A 13,660-nucleotide genomic window follows, 5' to 3' on the forward strand; every position below is an offset into this window, starting at 1 on the left:
TAATTACAATTATCCATTAATTCTTGTGTTCATGGCTTTATGAATGCAGCTAAGATTACGCTTACTTTTTAGTTACTTTATACACTGCTTAACCCTTACCCTTACCCATTTGATTTGATTCATTATCAATAGCACAGTGTAAAAATGACATTCACAAAACGACTAAAGAAATAATTATATTCAAGAGTAAAATTGTATGTTGTAACAATGTTTTTCTCCGCTGAAAATAATGGATTCAAAATATGTAATTAAATGCTATTCGACAAACACAACTGATGCGTTGCAAACATGACTGAAGTAACAACTACTGTTAGTCCAGGGAAAATACTGTGTGTGAACCAAGGCCTAAAAATAAATAAACAGCCATTAGGATTAGTTAGGCTTCCAGCTGTCAACTGACCGCCAGCTGGCAAGTGCTGGGATATTTACATTAGTTAGCTACATCTGTAGCTATGTATTTTTTTAACAAAATCTGTTATTTTTTCCTGTCTCTTCCAGCAATCTTACATTAATCCTGCATATCTCTTTTTCTCTGTTCTTTTCTGTCTTATTTCTTGCAGGGATCGAGTAGTGAGTTATTCGCTGGGTCGCAGGTTGCCAACAGACCATGTCTGCGGCCAGCTGCAGTTCCGCTTTGAGTTGACTTCTTCTATTCACCCAGGTACGTAAGTCATAATGCCATGTAGCAGTGAAAAATTATAAATTCTGCTCCGCTTGAGTGTTTAGCTTTCAAGTCAACTGTCTTTCTCTTGCAAAGTCACACTTCTCTCTGTAGTGAATCTTCAGTTTGTTTTGGTTGATGCTATTCTTGTGGAATGTAGAAGTATCAAAAGCTATTTAAAGGTCTCGAGAGTGTAAATCGGCCTTCTAAACTCACAAAACTTTAATTTGCACCACTTGCAAAAGAAGAACTGAGTTTAGTCAAGACCCAGACTTGTTTACGGTAGAAATGTCAAAAATATGCTCAACACAACCAACATCTCGATTTTCCTTAGATGATGAGGAGATCTCTCTGGTCATAGAGTCAGCCTGTCCTCAGGGGGGAAATACACCAAATGACAACCATGCTGCTGATGCTCCTGATGATGACACATTAAGTGTGGGACCTGACATGCCTGATCTCCCCCTGGATGCCCCACCTGACCCTGAAATGATGGTGGTAACAGCATCCACAGCGGAAGCCTCCACACCTGAGGAGGTCCGTGCTGAGGATGAGGAGGCTGAGTCAATGCCAGAAGAGCAAGAAACTGTGGATGAAGAGAGCACAGTGAGGGAGGAGCCCCTGTCTACAGAGCCACAAGTGGAGAAGGAGGAGGGGGAACTGCCTGAACAGCAAGAAGGGAACAGTGGAGAGGATGGAGAAAGGGAGGAGAGGCAACAAGAAGAAGAAGAGGGGGAGCAGAGAGAAGCGTCTGCACCACAAGCTCAGGAGGATACGACTGGAGAAGAAAATTATGTTGGGGAGGAAATACAGCCAAAGCCAGACTCTGAAAATACTGTTGAAATATCAACAAACAATGGGGCTGTTACTATTGAGGACCCCATGGAGGGAAGCATCACTTCCCAAAAGGCCGATGTAGAACAAAGGGCTGCTCAGGAGGTGACAGAGGGCGGAGAAATAAGCTGCCTCCCCTGCACCTGTGAATCCCTCTTCTCAAACTATAACTCTAATGCTCCTTTGCGCCGCAAAAATCGCCCCTGCTCCCTTCCAGTGTCAGAGTTGGAGACGGTGATCGCATCGGCCTGCGGAGAGCCTGAGACACCTAGATCTCACTACATTCGGATCCACCACCTCCTCCACAGTCTCCCCTCAGCCCAACACAGAGCTCCCAGCCAGGAGGAGGAGGAGGTCAGGGAGGGAGAGAATACAAGCACCACTCAAGACACCACTTCCACAAAACTTAAAACCTCCAAAGAGGAGGAGGGGCTGGAGGATGAGGAAGAGGATGATACAACCCTGTCTCCCTCTCAGGTATGGCCAGTGATGGAGTTATGGTAGAACAGCCAAAATATGTGCTAGAGTTATTCCATAGTAACAAGCATGTACGTTTTAGTAAAAGTAGTGGTCAAAATACTTAATTGAGTGTGATGTAGGGCCCAAGAAAAACTACTTAAATAATGTACCAGCTCACTTCACACTCCTATATTCCTATTTATTTAAAATGACGTTTAAGAAAAGAACAACAAATACTGCAACAGAAATAGCAGTATGATTGACATATAGGTCTCCCTTTAGGCTTTTGGTTTTGCCATTTAATTGTCTAAATATTCCTGATCCAGGTCCCAGAGTGTCCCGGCCCCTGCTGTCATCGCTCCTTACCACGCAGCCTCTCCATTGAACGCCTTTCTGAGCTAAACCAGCTCCTGGAAGGTGATGCAGGAAGAGGAGGAGGCGGACATACAACAGTGGAGAGCGAAGAGGGGGATTCCAGTCATGGAGGAGGAAGAAGAGTTGGCGGTAGCACCCTCAGACATCAGGGTGAGAACGACTGTGAATTCTGCGACACATCCTGCTACAGTACCTCCTGCTACAGCACTTCCTGTTACAGCACATCATGTTACAGCAACTCTGGCTACGAGGGCAGGAGCCGCTTTTGTAGCCATACCCGCCTGTCGTCAGTGGACAGCAACAGACTCTCTGGTAGTACGGTGTTCTCCTCCCAGGATGAAGATGAAGATGAGGAAAGTGCCTTTGAGTCAGTACCTGATAACAGCCTCTTGCCAGATGGCCAAGAGGTGAGCGGGGCAGGAGGAGAGAGGAGGACAGAGAGGTTGAGGGAGGCCAGGAGAGGACAGCAGGCAGAGCCAGCTGTGCCAGGGCCCAGCGATATAAACAACATTGGTGAGATAAAAAACAATTTTCTTATTGTTTGTCTGCAACTGCAATGTAATGAGTCCAGCCGTAATGAGTTATTCAACGACAAATAAAGTGAGCACACACTGCAAGGCTACGTTACTGCTGACTTCCCACTCAATGCAAACACGTGTTAAACACAAGCTTCTCACTCAGTGTTTACGCTACTTAAATAAACATATTTTAAATACATTTAATAATGAAATCAGTGTAGTGTAAATGCATATGATCACAATGAGCCATTGTATAGGTAAATCCAATTATTTTAATATACAGCTTTTTTTATTTAAATGTGCCCTAGATAACATTCAAACTGTTTAGTTAATTTAAACAAGGCCTTTACAAACTGTAACAAATGTTTTACTTTCATCTTATAATTAAGTAACTCCGATGAGAACATGTATCATGGAATTCACTGTGACATGAGGGGGGATCACCCCTTATGCACGTTAATGTCAGTAATTATTGGGGACCTATAATCAAAAGCTTTTGAGTTTTTCACTATTTTTTTTTTTTAAACATCTCTTTTTTCGTTTTTGTGCATAGAAATTACACTTAATAAACAAGACAGACTTTACGTACTATCAGCAAAACAAACAAAACAGAAAAAGAAAGAAAGAAGAAAAGAAAATAGAAACACAGCCCAAATAATATTGTCTTCATTTTCTCAATCATGTTGTAGTAGACCATTATGCTCCAGGAAGTCGTAAAAGGTTTTCCAGATTTTCCAAAACCTATCCAGTTTGTTTTTAAGGAAAAAACGTATCCTTTCAAGAGCAAGGTAGAAAGTCATCCCTTTCAGCAGTGGCGAGCCGTCAGGGCCCTCTAGACATAGCTACAGATGTAGCTAACTAATGTAAATATCCCAGCACTTGCCAGCTGGCGGTCAGTTGACAGCTGGAAGCCTAACTAATCCTAATGGCTGTTTATTTATTTTTAGGCCTTGGTTCACACACAGTATTTTCCCTGGACTAACAGTAGTTGTTACTTCAGTCATGTTTGCAACGCATCAGTTGTGTTTGTCGAATAGCATTTAATTACATATTTTGAATCCATTATTTTCAGCGGAGAAAAACATTGTTACAACATACAATTTTACTCTTGAATATAATTATTTCTTTAGTCGTTTTGTGAATGTCATTTTTACACTGTGCTATTGATAATGAATCAAATCAAATGGCTAAGGGTTAAGCAGTGTATAAAGTAACTAAAAAGTAAGCGTAATCTTAGCTGCATTCATAAAGCCATGAACACAAGAATTAATGGATAATTGTAATTAAATATGATATAGCCTTTAATTAGGACTTTCTCCACAATTGAAACGTTTGAAAGTATGATCATCACTTTAGCAATATTTTGCTGTACAGTAGTTTGCTACTTTTAGCTTTTTAAGGGACATAAAACCTTGACTATTCATCAGCTTCTCACTCACAGGGGAAGGACCTACCAGGCCTCCTTATTTTGTATAGCACGTCACCACTGCATTGAATCAAAATAAGACCCATCAAGACAGTGGCGAGCCGTCAGAGCCCTCTAGGCCCTCTGTGAGGATATTATATTTGAAAACATTAAAAAAAAAACATTTTGTTTTAAATATTATTTTTTATATATTTTTTTTGTTACATTTTTCATTAGTTTTACCAAAATAACTTGATTTAATTGTATTTAAAATAACATTTCCAAAGAAATAAATCCTTCGAATCTGCCTGTTCAGTTTCTGTTGGAATGTGAAGGGTTAAATGCCGTCTCTGCGAGTTACTGTGAAGACGGGAGAGCTTGTTGGTCCCTCTGTACATTCACAGAGGGCCAGCTATAGTAACTCAATGAGAGAGTAATGTCAAATGACAGTACAATTGACCAATCATATCTTCCCTCTAAATGGGTGGGCTTTATTTTCGCGGACTTTATGACAAGTTCCGCCCGCTGTGAGTGCAAGTGGTGCAGTCCTAAAACCCGGAAGTAAGCAATGGGATTTCTCATGGATGTAATAGCTCGAAATAAGGTCTGTGGAAAACGAACCTGTTGGATAAATGCACGTTTTGTTCAGCCGGATAATATCCACACGTCTACCCTACTTTTATTATTTTCGAATCATAAATCTAATCGATAGATTTATGATCGATAGATTTATGATTAGCATAAGTTCGTTCATGATGGCTCATTTCAGTGATAGTGATGACATCGTTGCGAAATTATTAACCGAGTCATTTTCAAGATTGAGTTACAATGATAAACTGGAGTGGCAAAGGATCAGCTGCATGACCCCGCCATCAAGTGCTTCATCCAAAAGGACAGGAGGATGGACTTTGTGTTTAAGTGATTTGATCATCAAAGGTAGGCCTAAGTCATTTTCAATGTGGGCCGCCGTGCCGACGTAATTCATTTGTAATTGTTACTTGGCTGTGGGTGCCCTGGCATGATAGGTGTTTATATAAATGGTGTTGTTTTGTGTGGTAGAGGCTCGCTGTCATTGATGCGTTTTGCACCCCGGGCCGCTGTTTTGATATTCCGCTGAAGTATACGCTGAGACGTAATAACTCTTCTTTTTTTTCGAGGGAAGGGGGGGGGGGGGGGGGGGGGGCCTAGGTATAAAAGTCACGGCTCGCCACTGCCTTTCAGCCATTGAGAAAGTCCACAGGTTGATGGTTCTTTCCATGTGCGAGCTATGCACCGTTTATAGAGTTTTTCACATTTAAAATTGAACAAATTCCTTGTGTAAAAAGAGCTAAAAATTAGGTAATGATATCAAATGATTTTTAAGCCATTTTATCTTGATTTAATTTACACTTTACTTTTGGATTGCTAGTATAATTTGTACAGATTTACATTTAAATATTTTTCAAATAAAATCAACATATTCAATATTTCAATTTAAGAAATAAATGATAAACTAACCAAACCTAACCTAATGTCCACACAAATAAGTAGTAAAGTATTACTTAGTGATGGATGGCAGCCTTACTCTATGTACTATGGTACGTCCCAATGTGACGTAATGCTGAGTGTTGCCAACTTTGCAGTTTTCTCCCTAAATCTGGCCACTTTCCGAATCCTCTACGTGACTTTTTTTGTTAAAAGTGACTAGCAACAAATCTAGTGTCTTTTTGTGGTGTTATTGGACACTTTTCTGCTGTTTTGGAGACTCTGACGAGAAAGCAGGTATCGTTCTGCAGTCACTGTCCCCAACAAGCAGCGGGTGCTGCCGTGAGCAGTCCCGCAGCACTCACAGGTGGTCAGTCTCACAGCAGCCTCGCGCAGCAGTCCCAGCTGCAGACGGAGCAGAGTAGACCAACACTCTCCGCGTCCAGACTGCACCGCTGATCCCGCCATGGCTTACGAGCGGGATGTAAATGTTTCTTCACTTTCACACAACAAGCAATGCATTTGACTATCACAGTCTCAGTCACTTACTAACCTCGTCTACTGTGTGTGTGCCTCTCTGTGACATAAGCAAAACAAATTAATGTTATACTGTGACTTGTTGTAGACTCCTTAATGGAGCATAAGGTTAGAAACTAAACCAAACTTAAGGGAAAAAAAGGAAAAAGTCACTCTGCCAGAGTGTATAACCCACAAATGGCAATGTTGAGGGGTAGATAAAAAGTATCTTACAGGCAGCTGCTTTCAGGGGAAAAGTCCTAATCAGCACCAGCCGGCAGACAAACACAGTAAGAGAGCTTGTGAATATATTACAGCATTTTGCAACTGAAGAGCCAAGGGATACTAGACAGAAAATACATGGATCAGAATGACCGATTTAACAGGGTGTCCGCGGGGTCTTAAAAAGTATTAAAAGTTGATAAATCAATTTAGCGGAAATTAAGGCTATTAAAAAGTATTAAACGGCATTTTCCAAGGTATTAAGAAGGTCCACAGCAACGACAACATGAAACAGCCTTTAATTTACTGCAACGACATGTCGGGAAACCCCCTCAAGGCGGCCCCATGCATAGCGCGCCGTAAAATGCTGCTTCTTATTTTAAAGGGGACCTATCATGCAAAATGCACTTTTGTACGTCTTTTATACATGAATATGTGTCCCCGGTGTTCCAGGGAACTCACCAAGTGTCAGAAAACACAACCCTCTCTATTTTCCTCCATACCCAAATCTCTAAAAAAGGGGCTGCAACGGATCTGATAAAAACTGATCCAGATTTGAACACTGTCCTGACGTCAGGACGGTGGCGCTACGGCTATTGGGCCAACTCCACCAATCAGGAGGAGACAGCCACGGCCATTGCCGTTCGAAAGCGCTGGAGACGCTGTAGTACATATGCCAGGCCTGTAAGTGGCGCTGTAGTCTGCCACAAAAGCAGCGAAGAAGACTTCCCGCCCATAGTTACCATGGTTACCCTTCTGTTTATTCTCCGCTGTGGCTTTTTTTCTCCCTCCCCGAGGCAAGCGTTTGCTCCCGCTGCAATGCAATCCCTCCGCGTCGAGGCAAGCACTGTAATTCTCTCCGGTTATTCCACCAGCAGATGACAAACACCCACCTCTCCGCCTCTTCCAAGGAACGAGGGGACCGTGCGGCAGAGTTTCAGTTTCAGTTTGTTTCGCCGGTCAAGATGTCCGTTAAAGTTTAAATCTTCCGGACAAAATTCGAAAAGGTCAAAGGTCTTCTTTGTTATTTATTGAGCTTTAAAACAAATGAATAACGACTCTATATAATAAAACACGGAGGACGGAGATCTCTTTTTCTCCCCCTCTTCTGACAGCCCAGCAGCTGATCAGAGCACGTCTCCCCTCTCCTGCAGTGGGGCGTGGTCAGCAGAATCAGACCCGTAGACAGCAAACAGCACATAGAGCGAAATGAGGCATGGCTAAAATGCATGATCTGTTTAGTATTTTGAAAACAGAAACGTATAAATATACCTTATATAGGTATGGCCCTACAATATATCATTTAAATATAGCATGATAGGTCCACTTTAAAGTAAAGTCAACACATATCGACCCTAAATATAGTCTATATTAAGAATGAGAAAAGTCTTAAAGTGGACCTATCATGCTATATTTGAATAATATAGTGTAGGACCATAAGGCATATTTATACTTTTTTTTTTCAAAATACCAAACAGATCATGCATTTTAGCCATGCTCAATTTGACATTTTTTAGCTCTGTTTTTGCAATGGCAGATTCTGTGAGAACAGCACCATCTACAGGCCTGGCATATGTACTACAGCGTCTCCAGCACTTTCGAACGGCAATGGCCGTGGCTGTCTCCTCCTGATTGGTGGAGTTGGCCCAATAGCCGTAGCGCCACTGTCCTGATGTCAGGACAGTGTTCAAATCTGGATCAGTTTTGATCAGATCCGTTGCAGCCCCTTTTTTAGAGATTTGGGTATGGAGGAAAATAGAGAGGGTTGTGTTTTCTGACACTTGGTGAGTTCCCTGGAACACCGGGGACACATATTCATGTATAAAAGGCGTACAAAAGTGCATTTTGCATGATAGGTCCCCTTTAACATATATCGTTTTTTGTAAACATATGACAAATGTGCGAGGGTGATGACGTCAGAGCATCGTCCTATGTGCCGGGGCTTAGCCCCGGACAGCCCGGCCCAATTTAACCCCTGGGTATTTGTGAGGGAGCTCCTATATGGCATTACCCCGCTGAAGCTTACCAAAGTTTAATATATTTCATAGTTCAAAGTTTTGTCAATTGTTTTGTTTATTGGTCAAATACTGGTTTCTAATGGTTTCTGAGGAGTTTTACTGGAATGAAAGAGCACAAAGTGTGTCTACAGAAGCAAAAAAGCAGCATACTGCATTAGGTTGAAGTTCATGTGGAGAGGAGGCTTCAGTAGTCTGTCTGTTTTATCTCTTGGGAACAACCAGTGTTTCCCCTACCATTGTCTTGGCGGGGCGCTGCGCCCTGCCAACGGAGCCTCGCCCCCCCCCCTGAAATTCAAGGTGTTTTTTTGTTTTTTTGTAAAAAATGTTTTTATTAAAAATATATATATATATAGCACCAAATTGCAACTGAAGTAATCTATCTACGGTCACTTTTCACATTGAACATGTGCTCTTTTATTAAATAAACTAAACGCCTATGTTATTTATCCAATGTATGCAGGGGTTAAATTGGGATTTGATATGTGGGGGGGCTCTGTGTGGAGGGGATGGGGGGGGGGTCGAGGATCTCATTATTAGACCTTGAGGGCTATACTGTATATGAGGCCCTAAAGGAACTGCTCCATTATTAGTATCAAATGCACACATTGATGCCACCAAATGACACAATACAAATAGAAAGTACTACAAATAAATTGGAATTAATTTATATCTTAAATTATTAATGTACACACAAAAATGTATACACATATCCAACCTTCAAATTGCTATTTTAAATCAAAATTGCTCTGCACACTTGCTAAAGAATATTTGTGTGGAAATCTCAGTTCATTTGTAGGGCTGCGAGATTATGGCCAAAAGTATGCTGTACATTTCACTGTAAACGATTGAATCATCACCAAATTTGGTGTTATTATGACCGATCATCACTCAGCTTTATGCACACACACACACACATACACACATTTAGAATGGTTTAGGAAACAGGCTCCGTGTTACCTCTAGATTCCACCGGGTCCGTCTGCGCCGCGTTGCGGTTTTGGTCCGGCCTCCTCCGGCGTCATACCCTACCAGGCGCGTTTCAGAAGCATTTCAGAAGCGGAGCGTCTTGCCTGCCGGCTCGCAGTTTTTGTTGATTTGGGCATATTTCCTGGACAGGCTACTTTGTACAGACAAAGTTAATAATAACTGTAATATTCCAGTTATAAACTACATGAATCAAAGATGTGTTGCTGTATTTTAGTGGTAAAAAAATGCATTCATCATCATAATTATTAATTTACACAGTGCCTGTAAACCGGAGGAGAACGCTGTCATTTCTCCTCCTACTTGAAAGACTATTGAGGGATAGGGTCTGCAAAATTAGTTTGTGTGTGTGTATATATATAGCTCTGAACGTTCCACTTCCTGCCTGCCCGACCTTACGTTACGGCTGCGCCGCGACAAAAATAGGATTCGATCCTAATTTTAGAGGAGCCCTGCGCCGAGCCGCTTCTGGGACGCTTCTGAGCCGTAACGCGCCGCGTGTGGTGGAATAGCACCCATTGACTAGAGTGGCCGCGATCGCCGTGAGCACCGCGGCGCAGCCGTAACGCGCCCGTAACGCGCCGCAGACGGACCCGGTGGAATCTAGGGGGGACCCACCGGGTCCGTCTGCGCCGCGTTACGGCTGCGCTGCGGTTTTGGTCCGGCCTCCTCCGGCGTCATACCCTACCAGGCGCGTTTCAGAAGCATTTCAGAAGCGGAGAGTCTTGCCTGCCGGCTCGCAGTTTTTGTTGATTTGGGCATATTTCCTGGACAGGCTACTTTGTACAGACAAAGTTAATAATAACTGTAATATTCCAGTTATAAACGACATGAATCAAAGATGTGTTGCTGTATTTTAGTGGTAAAAAAAATGCATTCATCATCATAATTATTCTATATATATAATTTACACAGTGCCTGTAAACCGGAGGAGAACGCTGGCATTTCTCCTCCTACTTGAAAGACTACGGAGGGATAGGGTCTGCAAAATTAGTTTGTGTGTATGTATATATATAGGTCTATATAGCTCTGAACATTCCACTTCCTGCCTGCCCGACCTTACGTTACGGCTGCGCCGCGACAAAAATAGGATTCGATCCTAATTTTAGAAAAGCCCTGCGCCGAGCCGCTTCTGGGACGCTTCTGGGACGCGTCCGAGCCGTAACGCGCCGCGTGTGGTGGAATAGCACCCATTGACTAGAGTGGCCGCGATCACCTTGAGCACCGCGGCGCAGCCGTAACGCGTCCGTAACGCGCCGCAGACGGACCCGGTGGAATCTAGGGGTAAGCCGAAAAACTATATCCGTCACAGAGATCTGCTATTTTAAAATAAAGTCAACACATATTGACCCTAAATATAGTCTATATTAAGAACAAGAAAAGTTTTAACATATCGTTTTTGGAATACAAATGTGCGAGGGTGATGAAGTCAGAGCATCGTCCTATGTGCCGGGGCATAGCCCCGGACAGACCCGGCCCAATTTAACCCCTGAATGTATGTATATGTTTCAGTGTCCACTGCTTTGCGTATTCACATTCTCCCTCCGCTGTTTCTGAAGGGCGGGGCTCCACTCCGCTCCCCCCCCCCCCCCCCCCCCCCCCCACACACACACACGAATGCACACACTCACAATCAGAGACAAGAGCGGAGGAAAGGAGGAGAACAACAAAGTGTAAAAAAGTCAAACAAATCTGCATTATTGCCCCGAGCTCTGCTGTCTGCCCGTTTGTGTCCCCCCCCCCCAGTTTCAAATTAGTTTATTATTATTTTTTAACCTCAAGCCGTTATCGTCACAGAGGAGAAGGACACACACACAGGCTGCGTTTCACTTCTCTTATTTTTCATTTCCTCGCTCCTCGGTCTCGGTCTCACCGGAAGTTGATTTGTCTGCGCCATCTTGAGTAGCGTCCCAATGGCCTTATTTTTGCCGGAGGACCGAGGAGCGAGGAGCGAGGAGCGATAATGGAGGGGCTATAATCGAGGAACCACCAGACCATCCTTCGATGAAATCCTCAGACACTCGCCCCGCCCCCTTACTGTGTATCGCTCACTGATTGGACGATGCAGCGCATGCAATGATCTGATGCTTCTTGACATGAGAGCAGTTTCCCAGCGGAGTGAAGAAAACACATGAAACTCACGGGACTCACTCCTCAGTTCATACTGTGTTTTGTTTCAATGAATGCATCATTCAGTTACAAATATGTGATATATCTGAACAACAAAGTGGACAAAAATCATTTCATTCATTTATTGGAAACATTTTCGTGATCGCTTTTTTCGTTTTACATTTTCATTTATTGTCATTTCCATTCAGTCAGTCATTAAGTGCTATTTAACATGTTAATTAGCTACATATCCACACAAACAAACTAAGTGTGCAATCCAATGAATGTTAATCTAACTGGGTTTTGATAGATAACATATCTCTTTTTCTTCTCTCAATTATTTTATTTCTATTGTGCACTCTAATCAATATTAATCAAACTAATATTCGTTTATACATTTTAAGAATGGCGTTTATCTTTTTTGAGAATTAGTTTTTATTTGATTTTATTTATTTGGGTCTACAACAGATGATACAAATGTTTGTGTCAGTAAATGTGTACCAACAGAGGCGGGGGTGTTTGTGAAAATAACGGGGACAGAGCTGGCTGCTGTCAGACGATCAGCTGTGCGGCGTCATCACAAACGGACGTCGCTTCACGTGACGCTCCGGAGGAAAGGACGTTCCATTGCTCTTAAAACTAATTTCCCTGCTTCTCGTGGTTTCCTTGCGTCTCTCCATGCTTCCCTGGTGGGAGTGACTAGTCGCAGGGAAACGACGCAAGTGAGGGACGCAAGGAATCCATTTAACCGAAGTGAAACGCAGCCACAGCCTGCCCAGGTGGACGCGCGCGAACGCGACAACGAACGTAGCGTGCGCATTCTAAAAATAGCTCACAGATGGTGAGCAGGTACCACGGTTTTGAACTTCAGTATCGAATTTGACAGAAAACAACAATGAAACGCCAGCAGAAGAATAGTCTAATGAGTTGGGTGACAACAAAGACAGGAGATGTGAGTTGGTTTATTCAGTAAATTAGCTGAGGATAATTGGATGTTCTTGCACCTGTTGATGTGAGGCTAATGCAGGATTTGCTAGCTTGATGCTACCGGCATTTAGCGGCAGTGACTCAACAAATTGTATCGTCAGCAATGTATGACAAGCAGACTTCTTGTTTAATGTTAGACTCACACCAATAGCTCAATATGATCATAACACGATTGCTTTCATATCAGAGATCAGATGAGGTGGAGCTACCTCCAGCAATAGAGGATGAGGCAGAGAGAAGCAGCAGCAGCACAGGGTTGCAGCAGGTATGTTATATGCTGTAGTCCGGTGATTTAAATGTATCAATGAAAGGAAGAAGTGTAGGCTACATGATAAGAAGGGAATACAGAAGTAATACAGTACAGTGTAACACTGTACTTTATTACTTTTTAATGTACAAATACTTTGTTACTGTACGATAACAATAATCCACAGCTCCTCTTTGCTCCAAAAAAAAAGAAAATTCAAAAAATGTTGCAGCACCCTGCCAAGGCAGTAAACCTAGGGGAAACACTGAATGCCTAAATGAAATACTACTTTCTAATGGTTTCTTTTTCTAATAAACCTTGCATTGGGTTGGTCACACAATTCATTCTCTTGTGCTTTGTTCTATCTGAATTATGATAAGGAGTTATCACAAGCTGTTTAGTTATGCTATCTTACAATAAATACTGTATATAGTAAATGTGAGGTAAAGTGTGTCGCCAATGTAACCGGTTAGAACTCGAAGTTGCGATGAGGTCTTAAAATGTATGGAAAGGGTCTTAAAAAAGGTCTTAAAAAGTATTAAATTTGACTTCAGGATTCCTGCATATACCCTGTTTAAGTACAAACCAAATATCAGCTGTGATATTTAACACTTTTTTTGCATCTTTTTTTTATCCCATTTGTTGATATAATAAATTAATAAAGGTTCACTATAGGCTCTTATGCAGCCGGACTATCTATGTCTTTAGTCACATTCAGTGTCCACAATGCACCACCTGATTGGTTTACACGTCAGGAGTAATAGCCTACCAACACCACTGATAGATATTGCTGTAGTTGCAATAAACATCTCAATGGTATACACTAGAGTGACAAAACTCCCAGTCTTTTTGCTTGTACTG

General features: G+C 42.4%; 1 protein-coding gene across 1 annotated transcript in view; it reads left to right on the top strand.

The window, feature by feature from the left end:
• Positions 1-13,660, top strand: part of LOC117479651 (E3 ubiquitin-protein ligase HECW1) — a 215,454-nt gene that overhangs the window by 133,124 nt on the left and 68,670 nt on the right. The window contains exons 9-11 of the mRNA XM_034126757.1: positions 561-661; positions 996-1,972; positions 2,281-2,842. Coding sequence (XP_033982648.1) covers positions 561-661; positions 996-1,972; positions 2,281-2,842 — 1,640 coding nt within the window. The remainder of the gene's footprint in view (positions 1-560; positions 662-995; positions 1,973-2,280; positions 2,843-13,660) is intronic.

This window comes from Trematomus bernacchii, unplaced genomic scaffold, assembly GCF_902827165.1.
Source record: "Trematomus bernacchii unplaced genomic scaffold, fTreBer1.1, whole genome shotgun sequence".
Lineage (NCBI taxonomy): Eukaryota > Metazoa > Chordata > Actinopteri > Perciformes > Nototheniidae > Trematomus > Trematomus bernacchii.